The sequence below is a fragment of the Eptesicus fuscus genome, chromosome 3, assembly GCF_027574615.1.
Source record: "Eptesicus fuscus isolate TK198812 chromosome 3, DD_ASM_mEF_20220401, whole genome shotgun sequence".
Classification (NCBI taxonomy): domain Eukaryota; kingdom Metazoa; phylum Chordata; class Mammalia; order Chiroptera; family Vespertilionidae; genus Eptesicus; species Eptesicus fuscus.
This window is the reverse complement of record NC_072475.1, coordinates 33,200,642-33,228,019: the sequence shown is the minus strand read 5'-3', so window position 1 is coordinate 33,228,019 and position 27,378 is coordinate 33,200,642. Positions and strand designations below refer to the sequence as shown.

General features: G+C 39.1%; 1 protein-coding gene across 1 annotated transcript in view; it reads left to right on the top strand.

Moving 5' to 3' along the window:
- The window catches only part of SPATA16 (spermatogenesis associated 16), a 232,619-nt gene that overhangs the window by 128,672 nt on the left and 76,569 nt on the right, over nucleotides 1–27,378 (top strand). Inside the window, exon 5 of the mRNA XM_054712997.1 lies at nucleotides 21,079–21,163. Coding sequence (XP_054568972.1) covers nucleotides 21,079–21,163 — 85 coding nt within the window. The remainder of the gene's footprint in view (nucleotides 1–21,078; nucleotides 21,164–27,378) is intronic.

The window sequence follows — 27,378 nt, the reverse complement described above, 5'->3', positions numbered from 1 at the left end:
AGAAATAAAATCCTTTTTCTTCATCATCGCTTAGAAATAATACTAGCCATGCTTCAGGTCTCAGCCCTGAATCAGTCCTTTAGAGCCAAAAGTAATCATTTCCCTCTTTAAAATTCTATAGCACATATGCTCAGTACTTCTAGTTAACATTATGTACTTAACATTTACATAGTTCTTTATGGCCATAAAACTGCCTTATATTTTGATTACTCCTTTCAAATATAGCTGTCATATCAATACTCAAAACTTGGCAGTTCATAGAGGTCAGCATCGTGTCCTCATACTTTTTCATCATACCATGGCTCCAAACCTCGCTTATTGTAATAAACATAAACACCTGTAAAACTTGGTAACCTCATTTTTGGATTCCAAACAGAAGCAAAATAATAATCAAAAATAAAACCAAAGCTTTATACTGGTATATAATCTAAGATGAGTCCTATTTATCTAGGCCTTTTCAAACAGACATATATTTTCTATAGAAGTAATAACACATTTTTTACATGACCAGGGAAAAAAAAGTTGACTGTGTCAGCTTAATAAGCCAGAACTAAGAAGACATGACTGCTAGTAAAACAGCATGGGATGGGGATAGGAGAAAAGGACCAGGCATCAATAGGCAATAACAATTAACTTCTGTGCTATTTAATCAACCACAGGAATATAGTTTTTAGATAGTGCACCTGTGGTCAAAGTTTGGCAAGAAATTAGATCAGGGAAATCCAACAAAAGATAATGAAGTCTTCTAAAAGGTGCACAGAAAAACAATACCAATATGTATATAGTACAGCATTATGGTTTAGAGGCCAAAATTTGGGAATAAACATATTTGATTGAATCCTGACCCTGCCACTGGCTTTTTTTGAAAATTAGTCTCCTCGATTTGAAGAAAGTTCTCTTATTTCATAGCTTAGTTTTAAGAATTAAATGAGATGTAAAAGCGCTTACTATATACATGGTAATCACTCAGTAAATATTAGTTGCTGTTACAAATAGCAGTATGAAACTATTGTTGTTTGTTGTTGTCAATTGAGAATATAGGGACAGGCGATATTTGAAATTTCAGACTATTAACAAAGGTAGGCAGTGAACTTCAAGAAAAACTTGCATTGATTCCTGGACAATCTTGCAGGAGCAAGCATGGCTAGCATCCCAGGAATAGTCAAAATCTGAAAATACAATCAAGGCAAGAACACATTAACTAGACTTGGCTGGCAAAAGGTAGAGACTTGTCTCAGGGATGACTTTCAGCTCTTAGAATTGGCAATTAGGCAAAGAGACAAACTTGTTGCAGAAGTCCAGAGACTGAACCAGAGCTTCTTCAATGCTCATCAACTATTGAAATGATAGGCCCAGAACATTGTAGGGGCTCAGCCTCCTAATGAACATCAAATGACTAGGTGTAGGGGAGTTGGGGGGGAGGATGACCAGGAAAAAGTACAAACAAGAGCAGATATAAATTATTGAGCACTGTATTAGTCTTGGTTTCCCAGAGAAACAGAACTATAGGGTATATATATATATATATATATATATATATATATATATACATAAATATACATAGTACCTGTATATGGAATTGGCTCATGCAACTATAGGAGCTGAGAAGTCCTAAACTCTGTAGTTAGCAAACTGGAGACTCTAATCCAGAGATCTAGTTCCAGTCTAAGTCCAAAGTGTGAGAACCTGGAGAATTGATGGTATAAGTTCTAGTTCAAGTCTGAGTCCAAAGACAGGAAAAGACTGATGTCCCAGTTCAAAGATAATCAGAAAGCAAATTCTCCCTTACTCAGCTTTTTTGTTCTCTTCAGCCCTTTAACAGGCTAGATAAGTCACACCCACATTGGGGAGGACAATCTTCTTTACTCAGTCTATAAATTCAAATGTTAAAAACACCCATACAGATGCCCCCAGATTAATATTTAATCAAATATCCTGGCAAACCGTAGCCCAATCAAGTTGGCACTTAAAATGAACCATCACAAGCACCTACTATTTGCAAGGTTTTCTATGAGGCACTCAGTGGTAGGCTTCTGAGACTTACAGGCAAGAGCAGTGCTGCCCCGTAGGACTCCAGTGTTGATGGGGATATTCTGTGTCATTTATTATAGTAGCCACTAGCCACGACCAAGCACCTGAAATGGGCTTCATGTACCTGAGAAACTGCTTTTAATTTTAATTTATTTAAATATAAATAGCCATATATGGCTAGTGATTACCATATTGGATGACACAGGTCTAGGGGAAAAGGTAATAAAGAAATAAACCAACAAGTAATTACAGAATGTGAGGCTTATGCAGGAAAAGGATCGAGTTCTGCGTGAGGGATAATAGGGCAGAACTTATTTAGATAGAGTGGTCAGAGAAGGCCGCATTGAAGAGGCCATCAATATTTAAGCTAAAGCCTAAAGGCCCAAATCTTGAGAAGGAGCAGCCAGATGAAAAATTGAGGGAATAAATTCTAGGCAGGAGGAACCACCTACACAGATGCCCCAAGGTAGGGAAATTGTATTTGCTTTAGCAACTGAGTGAGCCACACTCAACTGGAGGGTGATGGAGAACGTGTGGATGAGGAAAACAAAGGCAGCCTATTATGAAAATAGTGGGCCACGGTGGGAGCTTGGATTTCATTTGAGGTAATTTACATTTAAATTTTTTAAAAGATCATGGTGGCTAATTGCGGTGTGGAAAATATGGGAGCCTTCAAAAAGCTGCTCTGTGTGTGTGTGTGTGTGTGTGAGAGAGAGAGAGAGAGAGAGAGAGAGAGAGAGAGAGAGAGAGAGAGAGAGAACGTGTGTGGGGGTGTTTGCTTGAATGGATTTGTGTTTAGCTCTCTTGGTCAGAATATAATCTCTTTAATAATAGTATGTATCCCTATTAAAAATAATATACACTTTGTATTAATATTAATTCATCTAAAATTAACTATATGATATATGTGTATCATTGAGCTTTTTTAAGTACAGAAAGATAGAAATAATCTCCTAAATATATTAATAAGGAAGGATTCTATAGTTACAACTATCCAATAGACATACTCTTAATAAGTACCTATACCAGATACATATATGAAATAGATGAATGCAAAGACATATGATTATTCTTAGACTCTTGAAAGAGGTCAATTCCCCATTGTAGAAAAAAGATCACATTAAACTTAAGTTGAAAATACAACCATGAAACTGACTGTCTAGAAAAGAGGAACCCTGGAGAAAGACTAAATGAAAGAAAATAAGGTTAATTAATTAACCTAGGGAAGAAAAGATTAATAAATTATTGTGGGGATATGTAGAACTCTTCAGAGGGTAAGGTCTTTTTGGGTGGTATTAACAATGGAGAGAGAACTGAAGCCCGCAGACTAACACTGCAGAAGATGCTATTTATGGCTGTGAAACCCTGGAATCAGGAGGAAAGCAGAGCAATGTCCTCTGTGGAGATCTTTAAAACAGAATAGATTCTCATCAGTCTCATCTGAAAGGTTTAAGCGTGATCCTGCCTAAAGGCAAGGTGATGAACGGAATGACTTTTCAAGGTCCCAGCCAGCAGCCGGATAAGACCACACAGCGAATTGTGTGCTATAGCTTTCTTTTGTTTACCCATATCTTATTGTTTTACACCACCATGTGGCCATGCTGAGTAGAATGATATAAATTTAGAGCTTGAACATAGACTTTGAGAAATGTCAATAGTATATTCTCATACCCCTAGAATTTCAGTCTTTAGACATATCCATTATGTGAAATCATCTGGCATGAATATCTTAATATATTGTGATCCTTTTATGGTATTAATTAGGAATGCAAAACTAGTACCCATCTTATTAATGACTAGAGGCCTGGTGCACGAATTTGTGCATGGGTGAGGTCCCTTGGGGTGGGGCCTGTGGGGATCGGGCCCTAGCTCACATCCCCAGCCTCACAGCCCCACAGCCCCAACTGGCACCCCTCTGGTCGCCATCTCTGGGGCAATCAGTCAAGGCCGGTCCCCCTGCCTGGCTTCCTCAGCACCTGGGAGCTGGGCGGCAGCACCACCCCCCGCCACTGCCACTGGTCGCCACCTGCAGGACAATCAGGGGGGTGATCGGGCCCCCGCTCAAACCCACCTTGGTCTGCCGCCCCTCTCACCTGCTCTACCATCCCATCATGGTCCCGCTTTCATTGGGGCTCATTGGGGCCTGCAGTGCCTCCACTGCCGCCTGCTGTTAGCGCATCACCAATGCCTGCCATGCTCCGCACTGCCCCCTATTGGTCAGCTCATGTCATAGAGAGTGGTAGAACTCCCAATATCCTGGTTGAACTCCATGTGGTGTTCAATCAACCGAGGGAACAATTTGCATATTAGGCTTTTATTATATAGGATAGCATGTCAAATTCTTTTTTTTTCCTTTTATTGATTAAGGTATTACAAATGTGTACTTATCCCTCCATTGCCCCCCACCCCCCCAATCCTGCCCTCACCCTCACCCCCTGTTTTCTGCGTTCATTGGTTAAGCTTATATGCATGCATACAAGTCCTTTGGTTGATCTCCCCCACTTACCCCCACCCTCCCCTACCTTCCCTCTGAGGTTTGAGCATCTGATTGATGCTTCTCTATCTCTGGATCTGTTTTTGTTCATCAGTTTATATTGTTCATTATAATCCACAAATGAGTAAGATCATGTCTATCTTTCTCTGACTGACTTACTTCACTTAGCATAATGCTCTCCAACTCCATCCATGCTGTTGCAAATGGTAGGAGTTCCTTCCTTTTTACAGCAGCATAGTATTCCATTGTGTAGATGTACCAAAGTTTTTTTAATCCACTCATCTGCTGATGGGCACTTAGGCTGTTTCCAAATCTTAGCTATGGTAAATTGTGCTGCTATGAACATAGGGCTGCATATATCCTTTCTGATTGGTGTTTCTAGTTTCTTTGGGTATATTCCTAGAAGTGAAATCACTGGGTCAAATGGGAGTTCCATTTTTAGTTTTTTGAGGAAACTCCATACTGTTCTCCACAGTGGCTGCACCAGTCTGCATTCCCACCAGCAGTGCACAAGGGTTCCTTTTTCTCTGCATCCTCGCCAGCACTTGTCGTTTGTTGATTTGTTGATGATAGCCATTCTGACAGGTGTGAGATGGTACTGCATTGTCGTTTTGATTTGCATCTCTCGGATAATTAGTGACTTTGAGCATGTTTTCATATGTCACTTGGCCTTCCTTATGTCTTCTTTTGAAAAATATCTATTTAGGTCTGTTGCCCATTTTTTTATTGGGTTGTTTATCTTCCTTTTGTTGAGTTGTATGAGCTCCCTGTAAATGTTGGAGATTAAACCCTTATCGGTGATAACATTGGCAAATATGTTCTCCCATGCAGTGGGCCTTCTTGTTGTTTTGTTGATGGTTTCTTTTGCTGTACAAAAGCTTTTTATTTTGATGTAGTCCCATTTGTTTATTTTTTCTTTAGTTTCCATTGCCTAGGACAGTGATGGCGAACCTATGACACACGTGTCAGCACTGACACGCGTAGCCATTTCTGATGACACGCGGCCGCTGAGGCGGCCGCATGCTGAGGATGAAACATTTGCTGCTCCTGAGGATGAAACATTTGCGAAATAATGTTTTTTCCTCAAAGTGACACACTACCCAAGTTATGCTCAGTTTTTTGGCGAAGTTTGACACACCAAGCTGAAAAGGTTGCCCATCACTGGCCTAGGAGCTGTATCAGGAAGATATTGCTTTGACATATGTATGAGATTTTGTTGCCTTTGGATTCCTCTAATATTTTTATGGTTTTCCATCTTACATTTAAGTCCTTTATCCATTTTGAGTTTATCTTTGGTTATGGTGTAAGTTGGTGGTCTAGCTTCATTTTTTTGCATGTATCTGTCCAATTTCCCCAACACTATTTATTGAAAAGACTGTCTTGATTCCATTGTATGTTCTTGCCTCCTTTGTCAAATATTAATTGAGCATAGTGGTTTGGGTCAATATCTGGGTTCTCTATTCTGTTCCATTGGTCTAAATGTCTATTCTTGTGCCAGTACCAGGGAGTTTTGAGAACAGTGGCTTTGTACTATAGCTTGATATCTGGTATTGAGATCCCTCCTATTTTGTTCTTCTTTCTCAGGATTGCTGCAGCTATTTGGGGTCATTTTTTATTCCAGATGAATTTATGGAGAGTTTGTTCTAGGTCTGTGAAATATGCCATTGGTATTTTAATGGGGAGTGCATTGAATCTATAGATTGCTTTGGGTAGTATAGACATTTTAATGATGTTAATTCTACTAATCCATGAACACGGTATGTTCTTCCATCTGTTTATGTCTTCCTCTATCTCTTTTTTCAGTGTCCTATAGTTTTCTAAGTAGAGGTCTTTTACCTCCTTAGTTAAGTTTATTCCTAGGTATCTTAATTTTTTTTGGTGCGATGGTAAATGAGATTTTTTTTAAATCTCTCTTTCTGTAAGTTCACTATTGGTGTATAAAAATGCCATAGATTTCTTGGCATTAATTTTGTATCCTGCTACATTGCTGAATTCATTTATTAAGTCTAATAATTTTTGATAGAGTCTTTAGGGTTTTCTATGTACAGTATTATGTAATCTTCAAGTAATAACAATTTTACTTCTTCTTTTCCCATTTGGATGCCTTTTATTTCTTCTTCTTGTCTGATGGCTATGGCTAGCACTTCCAGTACTATGTTGAACAGGAGTGGTGAAAGTGGACATCCCTGTCTTGTTCCTGTTCTTAGGGGAAATGGTTTTAGTTTTTGCCCATTGAATATGATGTTGGCTGTAGGTTTGTCATAGAAGGCTTTTATTATGTTGAGGTATAATCCTTCTATTCCCACTTTGCTGAGCGTTTTTATCAGAAAAGTATGTTCGACTTTGTCAAATGCCTTTTCTGAATCAATTGATATGATCATGTGTGTGTTTTTTCTCTCAATTTGTTGATGTGATGTATCACATTTATTGATTTGCAGATATTGTACCAGCCTTGCATCCCTGAAATAAATCCCACTTGGTCATGGTGTATGACCTTTCTAATGTAATGCTGGATCCAGTTTGCTAGAATTTTGTTGAGGATTTTAGCATCTATGTTCATCAGGGATACTGGCCTGTAATTCTCTTTCTTTGTGGTGTCTTTATCTGGTGTTGGGATTAGGGTAATGCTAGCTTCATAGAAAGAGCTTGGAAGTGTGCCTTCCTCTTGAATATTTTTGGAACAGTGTGAGGAGGATTGGTTTTAGTTCTTCTTTGAATGTTCGGTAAAACTCCCCTGTGAAGCCATCTGGTCCAGGGCTTTTGTTTGCTGGAAGCTTTTTTATTACTGTTTCAATTTCATCAGTAGTTATTGGTCTATTCAGGTTTTTTATTCTTCCTGATTGAGTTTTGGAAGCTTGTATTTTTCTAGGAATGTGTCCATTTCCTCGAGGTTGTCCAGTTTGTTGGAATAGAGTTGTTCATAATATTTTTTTACAATCCTTTGTATATCAGTCGGGTCAGTTGTTACTTCACCTCTTTCATTTCTGATTTTGTTTATTTGGGTCCTCTCTCTCTGTTTCTTGGTGAGCCTGGCTAGAGGTTCATCAATGTTGTCTATCCTATCAAAGAACCAGCTCTTGGTTTCATTGATCTTTTGTATTTTTTTTTTTGGTCTCTATGTCATTTATTTCTGCTCTAATCTTTATTATCTCCTTCTCTATACTGTAGGCTTTTCTTGTTGCTCTCTTTATAATTCTTTAAGTTGTGAGGTTAGATAATTTATTACCATTTTTTCTTGTTTTTTTGAGGTAGGCCTGTAGAGCTATGAATTTCCCTCTCAGGACTGCTTTCATTGTATCCCATAGATTTTGGATTGTTGTGTTTTCATTGTCATTTGTTTCCAGGATGCTTTTTATTTCTTCTTTGATCTCTTTGGTAACCCAATCATTGTTTAACCCTTTGCACTCGCTTGCTTTTTCTCGATTCCTGCTACCGATGCTAACCGTGTCGAGTCACACTTGACATCCAAGTGCAAAAGATTAATAGTATGCTATATAGCCTCCAGGTGTTTGATTTTTTTCATTGTTTTTATTGTAGTTGGTTTATAGTTTTATGCCATTGTGATCTGAGAAGATGCTTTTTATGATTTCTATCCTCTTGAATTTGAAGAGACTTTGCCTGTGGCCTATCTTTGAAAATATCCCATGTTCACTGGAGAAGAATGTATATTCTGTGGCTTTTGGGTGAAATATTCTGAAGATGTCAATTAGGTCCATGTGATCTAGTGAGTCATTTAGGATTACTGTTTCTTTGCTGATTTTTTGTTTAGAGGATTTATCCAGTGGTGTCAGTGGTATATTAAAGTCCCCTACTATGACTGTATTGCTATCAATCTCTCCCTTGATATCTTCCAGAAGTTGTTTTATGTATTTGGGTGCTCCTGTATTGGGTGCATATATGTTTACCAGAGTTATATATTCCTGTTGAATTGCTCCCTTTAGTATTATGTAGTGGCCTTCCTTATCTCTTGTATGGCCTTTACTTTGAGGTCTATTTTGTCAGATATAAGTATTGCAACCCCAGCTTTTTTCTCATTTCCATTTGCCTGAAAAATTTTTTCTATCCCTTCGCTATCAGTCTGTGTAAATCCTTTGTTCTGAGGTGGGTCTCTTGTAGACAGCAAATATATGGGTCATGTTTTTTTTTTATCCATTCAGCTACCCTGTGTCTTTTGATTCGAGCATTTAATCCATTTACATTTACATTTAATGTTATTATTGATAAGTACTTGTTTGTCGTCATTTTTATTCTTAATGTTTTCATTTCTTCTTGACTTTATGTTTATTCTTTTTACAGCAGTCCCTTTAGCATTTCTTACATTGCTGGTTTGGTGGTAATAAATTCTCTTAGCCCTTTTTTTGTCTGTAAAGCTCCTGATTCCACCTTCAATTTTGAATGATAGCTTTGCTGGGTATAGTATTCTTGATTCAGTCCCATGCTTTGCATCACTTTGTATATTTCATTCCATTCCCTTCTGGCTTGGTGTGTTTCTGTTGAGAAATCAGTTGATATTCTAATGGGAGATCCCTTGTAGGTAACTTTCTGTCTCTCTCTGGCAGCCTTTAAGATTCTTACTTTGTCATTGATGTTTGCCAATTTAATTACATGTGTCTTGGTGTTGGTCTTTTTGGGTTCATCTTGTTTGGGACTCTATGTGCTTCTTGGACTTTGTAGTTTTTTTCTTTCCAATATCAGGGATGTTTTCTGTCATTATTTCTTCAAACAGGTTTTCTATTCCTTGCTTCTCTTCCTCTCCTTCTGGTATCCCTATTATGCAGATGTTGTTTCATTTTGTGTTGTCCCAAAGCCCCATTAGGCTCTCCTCTTCCTTTTTAAATTTTCTTTCCAGTTGCTGCTGTGTTTGTTTATTCCTACCTTGTCTTCTAACTCGCTGATGTAGTCCTCAGCCTCTTCTAGTCTACTGTTTAAGCCTTCCATTGTGTTCTTTATTGCAGCTATGTTGTTCTTCATTTCCTCTTGGTTCCTTTTCATGTTGGTGACATTCTCATTCAGCTCCTTATAATTCTATTGAGTTGTGTGTTTTGTCATTGAGTTGTGTGTATTTGTCATCCAGCCATTTGAGCATCCTTATAACCATTACTCTGAATTCTTTCTCTGACATGTCACTTGCCTCCATTTCATTTAACTCCCTTTCTGGTGATTCCTCTTTTTCTTTCCTTTGGGGATTGCTTTTTTGTCTCCCCATGTTTTAATTGTTTCTGTGTCCTAGATCCAACTTTTTTGCTACCCAGGTTCTTTTGCGGATGGTGCTGCTGGTATAATGTCTCAGGTCTCCTGGGCTTGGTAATCTAGCATAGCTCCCTACTTGAGGTATTTGTGTTTTCTTGATGTAGGCCAGCAAACTAGAAAGGCGCAACTGCGGTGTCCAGAAGTCAGCAGCCAGGGAGGATTTCCCAGTTTTTGCTGCCTTGTGCTCTTGGTTGAAATCGCACGTGTCCAGCAGGTGCTCACAGAGGCAACCAGGAGCCGTCTGTCAGAGTGGTGGGGCTCAGGCGGCCTGAGTTCTGGAAAGGTGCGACTGTGGTGTCCAGAGTTCTGTAGCTGTGGGGTGGGAAGACTCAGTTTTTATCCTCTGTGGTTGGATACACATGCACCCAGTGGCGGCTCACAGGGGCACCTGCAGTGCATTTGCCAGCGTGGCACACTGACGCTCTCTGAAGGGCCCTAGTGCTGAAGCCATGCACTCGGGGTGTCTGTGGGCAGGTATCTAGGAAGAGGGAGTTCAGAATTTCTACTGCTGGGGCAGTGCACCCTTGTTTGTATAAAGGTTGCACCCAGCAGAGGCTCACAGCAGCTCCCAAGAGCAGCCTGTGGAGCGATGGGCTCAGGAGGCCTGTGCTCTGGAAAAGCATGACTGTGGCAGTTTATTTGCCAGCACAGTGCACTAACGCACTCTGAGGGGCCCTGGTGCTGAAGCTGCGCGATCGAGGTGTCTGTGGGCAGGTATCCAGAATGAGTGAATTCAGAATTTCTGTTGCCAGGGCAGTGCACCCCTGTTTGTATAAGAGCACGCCCAGCAGGGGCTCACAGTGGCTCCCAAGAGCAGCCTGTGGAGAGATGGGCTCAGGAGGCCTGCGCACTGAAAGTGCATGACTGTGGTGGTGCGTTTGCTACCATGGAGCTCTGATGCACTCTGAGGGGCCCTGGCACTGAAGTTGCATTACCGAGGTGTCTGTGGGCAAGTATTCCAGATGAGTGAATTCAGAATTTCTACTGCCAGGGCAGTGCACCCATGTTTGTATACAAGCGTGCTCAGTGGGGGCTCACAGTGGCTCCCAAGAGCGGCCTGTGGAGCAATGAGTTCAGGAGGCCTGCGCGCTGGAGACGCACGATTGTGGGGGGACATTTGTGGCTGCAGAGCTCTGATGCACTTTGAGAGGCCCTGGCGCTGAAGTTGCATTACCGAAGTGTCTGTGGGCAGTTATTAAGGAAAAGAGAATTTAGGATTTCTACTGCAGGGCAGTACGCCCTACTTTGTATAATATCACACCCAGCAGAGGCTCACAGCGGCATCCAAGAATATATCTTGGATAAATATCGCTGGAAAAGTGTGACTGTGGTGTCCGGAGGTCTGCAGTTGGGGAGAGGGGAAGTCGCACTTACTGCTGCGAGAGCGGTGCACCTCTGGAGGTGGAGGTCCTAGGGTCTGCAGGTCTGCATGTGGGGTAGCAGGATCTTGGCTGGAGTGGCTGCTGGGTCGCAGGCAGTTTTCTAAGGGCTGTCTGGGTGGTAGTGTTGATGAGTTCCTAGAAGAGGCCACTCTTCCCTTCAAGATGGCGTGGGCTCCGTACCCGAGTCCCACAGCCCGGGGAGTGTCCGCAGCAGTGATGGGTTCTCCCTGTCCAAGAGAGCCTGGTCTTCCACCCCCTGCTGCTCCTGCTGGACTTAACTGTCCCTCACTCACTCACACACACACTACACACTCTCCTTTCACCCCCTCACTCACTCATATCCTCTCCCTAACCTCCATCTTGCCAGCCTCCATCTTCTCTGGTCATGTCAAATTCTTTTATTGTGTATTTGCCATTCTATAGGGATGGGATTTGATTCACAATAAGCTCAGTTCATGACATAAAAATATTTTATTTTAGATGCATATATATTTAAAAGTCAGATTCTGACCCTTTTATATTTAACAGATGTATTAAGTAAATTAAATGTGACTTCAGAAACAATTTTGTAAAATGAGTTCAAATATAATATCAAAAGAATAGATTTGCTTGCAGAGGAATAATAAATCTGAAGACATCATATTAAAGTAATTATAGAAACAACATGTTAGGCCAATATGCTTCTTGGTACTTTTACTTTTTAATTTATGTGATAAATACATCAGCATACATTAGCATTTATTAAGCTCTAATATGACTTACCATTGCATTGTATTCTCTACTGCAGAAATTAAATTGACAAAACCTACCCTGTCACTCCATTCCCATGCCAGCTCCACTACAAAAGCATCTGTCAGATATGGACAGGGGTGGCACTAGGGCCAGACTGCTTATGTTAGGATTCTAATGAGCTATGTAACTCTGTAGGCTTTGGGTTCTTTGTAACAAGAATTTATTTTTTCAGTTTAAATAAATAAATAAGATAATGTTTGGTCAGTAAGTGAACAAATGTTTACTGTGTAGCTACCACTGTTCTGAGCCCAAAAATTCCTGCCTTCAAGGAGCTTACATTCCAGTAAAGAGCTGATAGTTAATATTCTAGGCTTGGCGGGCCAAAGGGTGTCTCATAACTATTCAACTCTGCCATTACTGCACAAGAACCAGTCATAGACAGTGCACAAGCAATGCACAAATGAATGAGCATTGCTATATCCCATTAAAACTTTATTTACAAACAGGTGGCAGACCAGATTTGACCTATAGGCCATAGTTTGCTGACCCGTGCTGTAGAGGAAGACAGCAATAAATGCTGACCTGTGCTGTAGAGGAAGACAGCAATAAATGCTACCAAAACTAATAATGGTGATGAGTACGGTAGGAAAAGTAAAAAGCAAGAACATGGATAGTATTGCAGTGTGTCAGGGTAGTTCTCCGTGAGAAAATAGCACCCAATACAGACCTAAAGGAGGTAATCAAGAGAGCTAAGGGTGCTGGGGAAAGAACATTCTAGGACAGGAATTGACAAGTGCAAAATCCCAGAGACAATAGCGTCCCTGTTCGGCTTGTGGAACAGTAAGGGGGATCTTGCTGTTTGTCTGGAGAGAGTAAGAAATGAGATCGGAGGAGCAACATGTGACCAAATGGAGTAGAACTCAAATACCATTATTTTAAATTGTTTACACTGTTACAGATGTCGTCCATTTTCCCCTCATTTTCCCCACTTTGCCCAGCCCCCACTGCCCCCCAGGCCTTCACCACATTATGTCTGTGTCCATGAGCTATGCATTTATGCATATACGTTCTCTTATAGTCCCCCCAACACCCCTCCCCTCTGAGATCTGTCAATCTGCTCCATGTGTCCATGCCTCTGGACAGATTTGGTTCATCAGTTCATTTTGTTCATGAGATTCCACATATAAGTGAGATCACGTGATATTTGTCTTTCTCTGACTGCCTGATTTCGCTTAGCATGATAATCTCCAGGTCCATCCATGCTGTCGCAGAAGATAAGAGTTCCTTCTTTTCTATAGCCACATAGTATTCCATTGTGTAAATGTAACACAGCTTTTTTATCTACTCATCTATTGATCAACACTTGGTCTGTTTCCAGATCTTGGCTATTGGAAATAAGGCTGCACTGAAAATAGGAGTGCATATATTCTTTCTAATTAGTGTTTGGGGTTTCTTCAGGCAAATTCTCAGAGTGGCATTGCTGGGTCATAAGCTAGTCCCATTTTTTATTTTTAAAACTCCACAGAGTTTTCCACAGTGACTGCTCCAATCTGTATTCCCAACAATGCACCGGGTTTCCTTTTCTCCACATCTTCACCAGCGCTTGTTGTTTGTTGATTTATTGATATATAGACATTCTGACAGGTATGAGGTGATCCCTATTGTAGTTTTTATTTGCATCTCTCTGATGGTTAGTGACCTTGAGCCTTTTTTCACATGTCTGTTGGCCATCTGTATGTAGAAGTGTCTGTTCAGGTCCTTTACCCGTTTTTCAATTGGGTTGTTTGTCTTTATGGTGTTGAGTTAAATAAGTTCTTCATATATTTTCAATAATAACCCCTTATCAGATGTATCATTGACGAATATATTCTCCCATACAGCGAGTTCCCTTTTCATTTCGTTGATGGTTTCCTTTGCTGTGCAGAAGCTTTTTTTGATGTAGTCCCATTTGTTATATTTTTTTCTTTTGTTTCTTTTGCCTTAGGAAATGTATTGGCAAAAATATTGCTACATGAGATGTCTGAAATTTTACTGCCTATGTTTTCTTCCAGGATTTTTATGGTTTTATGGCTTAAATTAAGTCTTTTATCCATTTTGAGTTTTTTCTGTGTATGGTGTAAATTGGTGGTTTAGTTTCTTTTATTTATTTGTTTGTTTGTTTGTTTATTTATTGCATGTACCTGTCCAAATTTCCCAACACCACTTATTGAAGAGACTTTCTTTACTCCATTGAATGTCCTTACCTCCTTTGCCAAATATTAATTTACCATAAAGGCGTGGGTTGGTTTCTGGAGTCTCTGTTCTGTTCCCTTGATCTATATGCCTGTTCTTGTGCTAGTACCAGGCTGTTTTTATTACAATGGCTTTGTAGTATACCAAATGCCATTTTAAAGACTGGTGGAGTCTATGGGTGAGATAAGTAGCCTTTGCAGTTTTAAGCATAGCAGTGACCTGCGCCAGCGCACCAGTTTTAATGAGATTGTTCCATCTGCTGCATTGAAAATAGACAGATGGGGAAGCAGGGGATCCAGTTTGAAGGTTAGGTTGTTGCAATAATCCAGGTGAGATATGATGGACCAGATGGTAATGCTGGAGGTGGTGAGAAGTGGCAGGATTCTGATATAGGTTAAAGATAACCTGACCAGAATTTTATCTTAGATTGGATAGAACATATGAAATAAAGAGAGGTGTCAATGATGACTTCAAGATTTTTTGCCTGAGAAATTGGATAGATGGGTAGATGATTAGGGACTGGGGAGGGGAAGTAAGGAGGATCAGCATCTCTGGTATGGAAATGTTAAATTTTAAATACCTACTAGGGCTCTGGCCAATTTTGCTCAGTGGATAGAGCGTCAACCTTTGAACTGAAGGGTCCCAGGTTTGATTCCAGTCAAAGGCACATGCCCAGGTTGCAAGCTCAATTCCCAGTAGGGGGTGTGCAGGAGGCACCCAATCAATGATTCTCATCATTGATGTTTTTATCGCTCTCTCTCTGGATAGAGATAAATGTTATTTTTGTTGATAGGGCACTGTTTACATCAACTCTCTGACTCTCTCTCTCTCTCTCTCTCTCTCTCTCTCTCTCTCCCCCTTCCTCTCTGAATTCAATAAAAATATTTTAAAATAATAACAAAGTGAATGCTAAAAAAAAAAATACCTATTAGATATCTTCCAAAGGTTCAGAAATAGCCCAATTAAATTCAATGAATCACTGAAGTAGCAGTAATTAGCAAAATTTATTGTGCACAAGTCATAAAGATAGTTTATAAACCAGGAGCGGTCAAACTAAAACATGGAATGAGGCTCAGGGGTCTATTGTTATAAAGCAGCCGATATAATGAGAAAGCAGTGACTGTTTATCCTTCACGGTGATTGGTTATAATCTTAGAATTTTTCAAATGATAGTAAATTGGTCAGTGGTTACCCCTTACCAACCTGAAAAACAGTTGAAGTTTTGCTTATGATTTCCAAAGGCATAAGCAAGAAACCACCCATCATCAAGTTAGTCTTGCAAAATGAGTTTAGAAGCTTTGTGTGTATGACTAACCTGGTTTATCTGCCCAGGGGATTTTCAAGGCTGGTCTCTGTTTTTTTATTTTCACATATCTAAGTAGAGATGTCAAGAAAGCAGCTTTTATAAGAGTCTAGAGATCCAAGAAGAGGTTTAAACTCAGAGTATAAATGTAAGAGTTGTCAACCTGCCAATGATACTTAAAACCGTGAAACTGGTGGCATCACTAAGGGATTGAGGACAGAAAGAAAGCGAAGGGGTGTGAGCATTGTGCCCTGCTTGCCCCAAAGTCAGGAATCCAGGGAGATGAGATACCAGCACAGGAGACTAAAAAGAGCAACCAGTGAGGTAGGAGGGAAACCAGAAAGAGCAGAGCTGTAGCAGTCACCGGGGGGTGGGGGGGAAAACTGGAGGCAGGAACAAGCAATGGCATCACTTGCACCTGAGGGTGCATGTAAAAATGAAGACTGAGCATTGAACCATTGCATTGAGCAGCATGGAGACCCTTAGCAGCATTCACAAGAGCAGTTCCAGTAAAGAGGCAAGAATGAAAACCTTGCTGGAGTGAGTTCAGGAGAGAGAAATTAGAGATAGATATTTGCTCCCAGCTTTCTAAGGAGGTTTTTTTGTTTGTTTGTTCGTTTGTAGAGAAGGAAATGATTAAGGGAGGGAAGTGGATGAAGAGAGGTCTTGAAATGTTTTAAGGAGGTGAAAGGGACAGCATTTTATGTGCTGGGGGGGTGGGGAATCCAAGGAAAATTTGAAAGAAAGAATAGAAATGAGAGAGAGAGAGAGAGAGAGAGAGAGAGAGAATGTTGCTGGAGCAGTTTCCATGGGTAGGCATGGTAGGATGAGGTCTGGTGCAGCAGTGTGGGTGGGTTGGGTTCACATTCTGCTATGCAAAGAGCTTAGCATTTATTAAAGGCTCAAAACTGACAGATATTAAAACATCAACTGTCAATTTAAAAGGTTTGGCTAATATGATCATGCAGTTCCAGTGCAGCTACAAAATTCAGTAGATTAATGAAAGTAAGTTGAATAGAATAATGACAATGAAATGGAGACACTTAGAAGCAACACTGAATTACATTGATTAGCATCTGGGATATCAGCCTAGAGTAAACAGAGATATCTGAAGGAAAGTAGGGAGCACGATAGGCCACTGTTTACATCGACTCATAAGTCAGCCAGAACTCAGATCCCACAGGTACTTGATTCCTTGTAGATGCTCTGAGGTGATTATAAATTCAGCATAATTGAAAAAAAAGTCTCTTCCCTCATAAATATTGCAGAGTACAATGTTATTTTTGTGCTCTTTTTATGTTCTTCCACTGCTTTTTATACTGATTCATAAAGACTAAGCTGTAGGGCAGAGCGGTGATAGGCAACCTGACAAAGGAAGGTGGTGGTGAAGGTATAACTCCCATTCCACTGGGAAGAAAATGGGGTTGGAGCAACTACAAGCTAAATTGTGTTCCTCATATGAGCATAGCTCTGTCAGGTATTGAAAGAAATGCATGATACTTAAGAAAAATATCTCCACACACATGTAGCCATATTTTGTTTCTAGTACCTTTTTTCTTTTTATTAAATTTATTGAGGTGACATCCTACCTAATAAAAGAGTAATATGCAAATTGTGGCACCTCCGCTACACACCCACCAGCCAATCAGGGAGAGTATGCAAATTAACACAACCAAGATGGTGGTTAATTTGCATTTCAAGACAGCGTAGAAAGAAGCCAAGCCTGCTGAAGGGAGCGAAGCTGCAGAGAAGCAAGCAAGCGGGGCGGCGGCGAAGGAAGGGAAGCAGGCGGGGCCGGGGGAGCAGGGAAGAAAGCAGGTGGGGCCGGGGGGAGAAGGGAGGAAAGTAGGCAGGGCAGCGACCCCAGCAGGAAGCCCTATTGTAGGAATCTTCCTGCAATGGGCCACTAGTTGGCTAATAAGATTATATAAGTTTCAAGTGTACATTTCTATGAAACATGATCTCCATGCTGCATTGTGTACCCATCACCCAAAGTCAAATCATTTTCTGTCACCTAATATTTGATCCCCTTTACCCTTTACTTCCCCCTACCCACCCACCCCCTTCCCTTCTGGTAACCACCATACTGTTCTCTGTATCGAAGAGTTTTTATCTTGTTTGTTCATTTGTTGCTTTCAGTTTTATACCCCACATATAAGTGAAATCATAGGATTTTTAACTTTTTCTGTCTGACTTATTTGGCTTAGTATATTCTCAAGGACCATAGCGTATGGCAGTATTTAGTCTTTTCTTACAGCTGAGTAGTATTCCATTGTATATATGTAACACATCTTCTTTATCCAAAACGATCGAAGGACACTTAGGTGGTTTCCATGTCTTGGCCACCACGAATAATGCTGCAATGAGCATAGGGGTGCCTATGTCTTTGCAAATAAATGTTTTCAAATGTTTCAGGTAGCTACCCAGAAGAGGGGTTGCTGGCTCATATGGTAGCTCCAGTCTTAATTTTTTGAGGAACCTCCGTACCTTTTTTTTTTAATGTTTTTTATTGATTTTTAGAGAAAGAAGAAGGGAGAAGGATAAAGAGATAGAAATATCGATGAGAGCCCTAACTGGTTTGGCTCAGTGGATAGAACGTCGGCCTGCGGACTCAAGGGTCCCAGGTTCGATTCCTGGGCATGTACCTTGGTTGCAGGCACATCCCCAGGAGGGGGTATGCAGGAGGCAGCTGATCAATGTTTCTCTCTCATCGATGTTTCAAACTCTCTCTCCCTTCCTCTCTGTAAGAAAATCAATAAAATATATTTTTTTAAAAAAGAAATATCGATGAGAGAGAAACATCATTGATTGGCTCCCTCCTGCACACCACCCACAGGGGATCGAGCCCCACAGCCTGGGCATGTTCCCTTACCAGAACCAATGACCTCTCAGTTTCTGGGTTGATGCTCAACCGCTGAGCCACACCAGCAAGGCCCTCTGTACCTTTTTACTATTAAAATAATTGTGCTTCACTGAGGGCAGGTAACAAATTTTAATGAATCTTAATTCCTCACTTATTTCTTTTTTATGTAATTTTATTTTTCAATTAGAGTTTACATTCAATATCATTTTGTACTGATTTCAGGTGTAGAGCATAGTGATTAGATAATCATATACTTTACTAAGTGTTGCCCCCCCCCCCATATTCTAGGATCCACCTGGAATAGTTATTGCAATATTACTGTATATTACTATATTAGTATAGTTATTAGAATATTACTGACTATATTTCTTATGCTGTACTTTACACCCCCGTGACTATTTTTAACTACCAATCTGTACTTCTTAGTCTCTTCACCTTTTTTACCCAGTCTCAATATAAATTTGAAGATGTGTTCCTTTGGAAAAAGACTTGAGCCCCCAGGTGTAATAAAATCATACTTAAGAATTTAGCAATTTGACAACACATCATTACAGAAAAAAAGCAACTTTGGGAAAATAATTATAAAAATACTAAAATTTCTAAATTTACACTAGTAAACTCAAAACCAAAGCGCCAGAAGCTTTAAAAATGCAGACAATCTCCAGAAACCCACTGTATTGATCTATCTCCTTTTCTCTCACAATTATTCCAATGTAAGGGTGACAATCATTCACATAATAGAAACTATCAATTTAGCTTTTACCTAACTCAAGACACTAGGTCTATGAGCCAGAATTTTTTTACATTTTTCTTTAATGTTTCAAAATTATAAAGTTTCTTTCCTGATCTCTGCACAGTCATTTTAGTATAATGTGTACATTGCCCCAGAAGAGAAAACAGTAGACTGAAATATTTCAGGAGGCCCAGAAGGTGTAGAAGTTGGTTTCTGACGATTGACTGACAGGTATACCAATGCTTGCCACCAGTTGCTCAACCTAGTAATTTGTTTACCTTAGAGTTAGACAAACTATGCCAAATCTGGCCCTGCATATGTTCTTGGAAATAAAGTCTTAGTGGAACACAGCCCCAGTCATTTGTTTATGCATTGTTTATAGCTGCTTCCGCGTGACAAAGCTGAGTTGTTAGGAGACACATGGCCCACAAATATTTACTATCTGATTTTGATTTTTTATATGTAAAGTTTGTCCCCCGCCCCCATTTACCTAATGGCTGGTGTCCTGTTAAACAGTGATAGTTGAGCAATATTTAATAATCAAGGGAAGGAAGAATGAGAATGCAGTCAGTCCTCACATAAGCTTCTATCTATACAATGTGTGCTATCCTTGAGAGTGAGATTTTCCATTGGTTGATTTTTTTAATTGATATTTTCATTTATTTCCTCAATTCAGAATTTATTAAATGTATTCCTATTAGGGGACAGGTACCTCTATATCCAATAGGCTGCCTGTTTAGGTAGTCATGGCAAGAAAATGTTTCCAGGTGTTTCTCTCACAACGCAAATGTTTGAAATTCACTTTTACCACTTTCTTGTCTGTGATTTCTATAGCTTGTTGGCTATCCCATACATATTCATACAACATCAAAACCTCCTAGCTCCCTTTATCTTATTAAACTAGAGCTCTGAAAATATAAAAGGATTCTTAAAAGATTACTTATTCTTAAATTATTATCATTTATTTTGAAATGTCAATGGACAGCTTCTTTTCAGTAACACATGTGTGAAAAGAAAAACATTGAGCTGAATAATCCGCCAAATGGTGGTATTATTTTCCATTGTTAATTTTTAAAGTCCCAATTTTTCTCTGTTCTGCGCAAGAATCTAAACATTTTAATTCTTTTAACATAGTACCATAGTAAGTTTATAGCTGCTGTGTCTTACACAACCCACACTTAGGGAAGTAAAATTTCTAATTCAATTTACAATGATGTCAAGAAACAACACGTATCTGCAGGCAAAGATAAGAAAAACATTCAGGGGTACACAGTGATAGCTCTACTTAAATAAATAAACTTTTGGTTCTAGTGATTAGGTACACAGGATTATTATATGTTTAATTGGCTAACGTGACAATTTGGAATTACTTCTAGTCACATTTAATTGGATTTGGAGTCTCTGGAGAAAAGAAATAGAGAAGCCTAGCAGAGAAACAGTCATAAAAGTAAACTGTTTTTCCAAAGGGTGCTAAGCAATGAATTAATATCCATTGCACAATACTTTTTAATATCCCCTCAGCTTCCTAAGACTAATGCAGTGGTTGTACACACTAGATACTAAAACCAATTCAATTAAACACAAGTTTACGGGGAGGGGAGTGTTTGTAGAATTGGAAATTTTTTATTTTCAATTTTAAGGAGGGTAATTTAATCAGAGGTGAATGATCTTTAACTCAGGTAAAGCAGGAGATGTGCTTAAATACCAATATATAATAGTTAGCTATAATGCTATGCTAGGTTTAAAGGCATTTTAGACTCCATAAAATGTGTTACTCTATAAATGCTTTGGAGCTTAGTAAGAGGCAACCAAAACAAAGCATTCTCTCATCATCTGTAAATACTATTCCTATACTGTATAATCAAAAATATATAGAAAATATAAATGGCTAGTTGCTTCTCTTATAGTTGAATGTAGCCATCAAAAAAAAAAAAAAAGACTTACTTATATATTACAAAATCTTTTTCCTCAGTATTTACATATACTACCTGGTATGGTTTTCCTTTTGTCATATAAATTTGTTTTTTGTTGTTGTTTTTTATCTGTCCTTGTTCTTAGGAGTGCCATGATTGCTGACTACATGTTCTGGCTTTTTGGAGGAAGTGAACAGTGTATAAGCAAGCTCATCAAACTGTATTGGCAGGTAAAAATTGATGTCCCAACTAGGAAGGAGGGGCCCACTCATTTTTAGAACCAAAATGAAGGGTTGGTATTTACAAGACTGCTGAAAAAGGTAGCTGTGAGCATATCCATCAGAGGGACACTACTCAGTAGTAATGTATTTAATGTATTTGTAATTAAGTAGATTTTCTGAGGCTAGTTTTAAGGACAAAATTCAAGGTTGTTAATCCTTGGCCCATACTTCAGTTTTACAACCCAATATAAATGTTAGACATCCCCAGAATTGTTTTCTCAGGCATGCTGCTATTATGACATGATCCTTTAAAATATTAACTTTGTATTTTCATACATTCTTTTTGGTCTATGACCTGTAAAATCAGATGCTACAAGCAATACCAATTACATAATAAATGGAAATACAAAGATCAGTTGTATTTATTGGGTAATATTTAGGATTTGCAACAATAACCAAACAAACTGCAGATCTTTCTTACTATTCAAAATGGCAGCAAAAAAGTCATATGAAAGGTCAGTTAGATGTCAAGAAGAGAATCATAATTTCTTAGAATTATAGGAGATTAAGAATGTACTAAGTTAATCTCCTTCACGACATACAAATCTACTTTTGTCCTATTCTGCCCCCCACAAATTGTCAATGACTTTCTGCTAAAATATGTGCAAAATGAAGATCTCACTTATCCTCAAGAAACAACATCTAACTTGCTAACTAGATAAACTGCTTTCTTCATTCAAAGTGGATTTCTACCCCCTTGAAACTTAGATCAAACGGTTCCCAGTGGGGCCACAATGATCAAATGGAAACCCATTTCCAAATAATTTTTTTTTCAAATATTTGAAAATCAACTACAAAAGCCACCTTCCTCCTCCATAGCTTCTGCCCTCCAGACTATGTGAGGCTGTTTTTTCCTTTGTGTTTCAAGATAGTTTCATTTAATTGAATATGAACCTTTGGAACCAACTAGAATAAGATCTGCTAAAACACTACTATGAAAGTGAGAAATAATTGTTGCCATCTTCTAATGCTTCCTAATTTTTCCCACATTCTCACTATTGTGCTTGGCCCCTAGTTTTCTGTATTTCTATCGGGAAATACAGAATGTTATCTTCATTAAACAGTAAAGTATTAGGTACACCATGTAAAATTCTCAGTAATTTATATTGTTCCATCTAAATATTTGGATGATTATAATTGAGACCTGTAAATGTTTTTTTTTTTAAGTGAACCTTTAGGTAGGTAAATTTTAATCTCAAAAAATTATTAATTTGCTGATAAGTTTTAGAATTGTCTAAGGAAATTTAGAATATACAAAATAGTAGTAGTTGCTTATAGACATGTTAGTAAATAGTTGTAAAGAATTGCTAGATTTGAAACACAAGCAAATAATATGGGCTATAGATATAGTAAAGGAAGAAGAAACTTTATTAAAGGATTTCAGAGGCTTCTAGAGAGAGATGGGACAGGAATTAAATCTTGAGGATGAGATAATAGCTAGCAGGCCTGGCATATATCAGCTCTCAAATGAGTGTTTTAGTTTATTCATTCATTAAACATATATTTAATATCTATTGTGTTTTCTGCATTGAGCTGGGCGGGGTGGGGGGAGGTCCAATGTTGGTTCAACCTAAGACAGGTCAAGAGCCTGAAACTGGTTAATCATTTTGTTTCCTTTATCTTTCAAATAGTTTCCAATATCACTATTTACCTCAAACTAAGAAAATAATCTCCACTTAGCAATACATGCTTGTTCGCTATATTAAAAAAGAATAAAACAAACATTATTATTTTGCCATTCTGCATTAAGGAAAGATAAGAAAAATGTATTTCTCTTTGTATTCTTTTTTTCTCCTTTAAGCAAACATGGTATATTGAAAACGAGCCCTGAGTCACATGTGATTCAGTCCAAGTTCAAGCACTAGTCACCTAACCTGAGGCTGGGTAGTCTCCAGAGGGGCTTCAGCTGTGAAATAAGAGATGCCTAGCATAAAGTGCTTGAGGAGGTCTATTCTTAAAGCCCATGCAAGCACTAAAATCTCACACTTTTTTAGGCACATCCAAACATGATATCAGAAATTTTAAGAAAAAAAGTAACATAATTAGACATTTCATCCTGTTGGTAAATTCCATAAAACCCTCTAACTAGCCCCAGCCTCACCACACCACACCATTGTCTCGCCTGTTATATTCTTCCTTGTGCTAGCTAGCCTCTCCTTGATCTTAATTCAAATATAAATATAAACCTTTTCTGTTCTAAACCAAAAGGGGGTTTAGGACATTGCCCGAGAGTACCCAGTCCATGCCAACTTTAAAGGTAGGAATGCCCCACTACCCCAACACCACTGCAACTACACTGTTGAATTTAAGAATGCCCCAAACATCACAGACTAGGAATTGTATTTGCATGTACATTCGTAGACATTCATTGAGGCTGAATATAGACAGGGGTGTTTTCACTACCTTTGTAAGTGGAGAAGATACAATACAGTTTCCATTCAACCACATAAAACCCTCCCATTCTGGTCAGTTATTCTTTTTAGAGGTTTTAAGCAGGAAATGGAAAATTTCATAATGTAAAAATTTGAGAACCAGTCTATACCCACTCTTATAAAAGACCATTGAGTTACAAAGTTTATATGCAAAAGAATAGACCTTTGCTTTGGTAAGCTCAAGAACTCCTTTAAATTGTATTAAGAATATTTTCATATCATCCACTCAGCAAGAAAAGAAGGGCATAAATCTCTACACTATATGACAGCTCACACTGGGATATATCACTTTGAATAAAAGTGTTTGCACATGTTATTCTATAATAGTGTCACCTCGTCAGAGCTAGAGAGGGTTGGAAATAACTTGTCAGGAGACTGTACTTGCATACATGCCTCTGCAACTGATTCCTTTCTTCTGTTATCAGCCACCCTTTTCTCAAACACTGGAGACCGCATCACAATTCTGAACTAATTCACTATTTATGGTGAATTAATGGAAAGCCCTACTCTGGCTAAGAATTAACTATTTTAAAGCAGTGTCCCTTATGTATTCATATATTGCTCCTAAAAATAATAATATTATTCCAAGAAGAACTTCATAGTAAACTCTAATCCACCTCCCAAGCCCTTTGCCCCTTAGGTCCAGGACTAGATTTAATAGCATCAGGAAACAAACAAGACTTCCTGCTCTTCCACTCCTATCTCCTTTTCCTGCTTTCCAGCCTTCACTTTCAGCCATGCTCTCGGCCACGTGGGTTATCTTCTGTGTGGCTTTATCTCCTGTCATGTGAGTAACAGAGCCAACTCTGGTCTGCACCACTCAGCAAAGTGGAGTGAGAAATGGCGATAGCAGCTAATTTTGTTGCAGAACTCCATGCAATGAGTGCGGAGGAGCCCCGTCCCTGTCAGGGTGCGTGTGTGGGGCAACCAATCTATGTGTCTGTCTCACAGCGATGCGCCCACCCCTCTGTCTTTCCCTCCCTCCCTCCCCTCCTCTCTCTACCCAGGCAAGCTGCCTGAGAAGCTCATTCCCCACCTTAACTGTTCTGTTAAATTTTTTCTTTTCTCTTTTCTTTTTGGAATCACAAACCCCTCTGAGAATCTGATTCAATTTGCAGGCATCCACGTAGAAACAATACTCATAAACACATACACATAGAAAAATATGTTTACCCTTTATCTCACTGCATTGAAAATTGATCTCCTACACACAGAACACCAAAGCAGCATTTACAGATTACTCTGGCTTTCTCACTCTTGTGAGAGGGTTGTGCACGTTTTCTGGAATAAAAAAATTGAAATATTATATTTGACATCTCATCACTGTCAACGTTTCATTTTAATGGCTATAAAGCTAAAACCCTGATTCACAGTTTTGAATAGCAAATGGAGTTAGAACTCCTATAGTTCACAATATCTCATATGGGTAGGCAGGCATCAAAAAACACAAAATTCGGCCTGGCTGGTGTTCTCAATGGTTGGAGCATTGGCCCTTGCACCAAAGGGTGGCAGGTTTGATTCCTGGTCAAGGGCATGTTTCTGGGTTGCAGGTTTGATCCCCAGCCAGTCAGGGTGCATGCATGAGGCAACCAATCTATGTGTTATCTCACCTCAATGCCCCCCTTCTCTCTTTTCCTCCCTTCCTCCCTCCCCTCCTCTTTCTCTAAAAAATAATGGAAAAATGCCCTCGGGTGAGGATTAACAAAAATAAATAAATAGACACCAAAATTTATATTACATCATTCCTTTGTCCTCAAGTCAATGAGATTTATTTTTGTTAGTAGATACCTTTTTTCTTTGCTCTATATCATCAAAGCTGTCTATGTCAGCAATGTGTTTCAATGTTAACGCTATCTAAATGAAAAGGAACTTTTATAAGACATAAGCCATTTGCTAGGCTTCTATAGATTTTTGTAGCTAGAAACTCTCCAAACTTTGTCAGCCTCACCCCTGGTATTGGAAAGTTCATATTGTTATTTGACTCTGGCCACCTCATTTGAAGAAGCAGCTTGACCAAAAACAAGCTCAAAGTTTTTTTCAGCAGCACGTCTAATAGGTAATTCAGTATGTCAATCAAAAGATTTATCTACTTTATCTGAGATATCAGGCATGAAAAAAATAAAAACTAGTCCTGGAATGAACTCACTATGAATTTGTTCTAAAATGGGTTTTCTTTTCCCTTAAACATTTTAAAAGAATTAACCAGCTGGCCAGCATGGCTCAGTGGTTGAGCATCAACCTACGAACCAGAAGGTCATGGTTCAATTCTCAGTCAGGGCATCTGCCTGGGTTGTGGGCTCGATCCCCAATGAGGGACATGCAGGAGGCAGCTGATCAATGATTCTCATCATTGATGTTTCTAGCTCTCTTTCCTTCTCCCTTCCTCTTTGAAATCAATAAAAATATCTTTTTAAATAAAAAATTAACCAAACCAAATTATTTCTAAATTTCCCCTCGGGATTGCCAACAAACTTCTTTAATAGGCAAGAACCTCGTGGTGTGTGTTCTTGTATCTTGACAAAGATCTACTGAAGTGGCACTGATTTGAGTTCTTGGCTCTGAGGAAGCTGAAGACTTTCACAGCATTAAAAGACCTCTTTGGGGATTGTTGGAAGGGTTGCTGACACCAACACAGACCCATGTAGAAAGCCTGACATGTGGAGCATCTTTCCTTAGTGAAGCAGCAAAGGCTGAGGCAGTGCCAACTTCACAGGTTGTCCATCTGTGCAGAGAATACCAAGACTTCCCATCCAATCCAAGTTGTACTTGGCATTGAAATGTTCACCATCTTCAAGATATCAATGGCATATATGGCTTCCAAAAAGGGCTCACCAAAAAGAAATACTTCTTTGATGTAATCATTCTCAGTGGACAAAATCAGGTGTTGGCTGCACCAAGAAACAAGATTTTCCCCAGCCACATCCTTGAAGAAGTTGGTGCCATCTCTGGGCCCCTAAAGCCCTTACTTGACTTCCAGGGGTTCACAACCAGGAGTTAAGACTCTTGCACGACTCGTTCTCTTTGCAGCAGCCCTTCTTCTCTTTGGTATTGGGCCTAGCAAGAGACATTTACTGCTTTCAGCACTTAAAGCAAAAAATAGCACCCAGAATGTTAGTGCCATGTGATGAAACTGCACTGTAGTCATTCAAACTTGAAACCTTTCCAATCCTGTGTCTCCAGATGCTTCTTAAATTAGTAGATACCTTTTTTCTTTGCTCTCAAATTGCATTTGTTATCATACCCATTCAGCAAATATTTATTGAGAGCTTATTAGTGATGATATGTTAGGCATTGTGCTGTGTGTTGGGAATGCGTCACTAAACAAAATAGGCATCGCTGATATATGTCTTGAAGGGACATATATGTTTTCTGACACAGAATATTTATGAAGAAAAACAACTGGTACTTAAATTAGACACCACTTCTTCTTAACCTCTTTTTCTGTACATGTTTTTCTACACTTTTTTTTCATCAAAGTGAACTGCAAAAAGTAGCTCAATACGTATTTGTTAAATGAATAAATCAACTACATTAAATGTTAGTTTGACATAAAGCTCAAACCAATAATGTTTAGAATATTTTGAAATAGTTGTTTTATTTGTAATTTTAAAATTCAGTGCTTATATGTATTCCACAAATATTTCTCTGTGTGTGCATGTTAAGTTTACAATTGTGGACATTTTTTGTGCTTTAGTTGAGTGTTGGATTCATCAGACTATTTGGAGAAGGGTA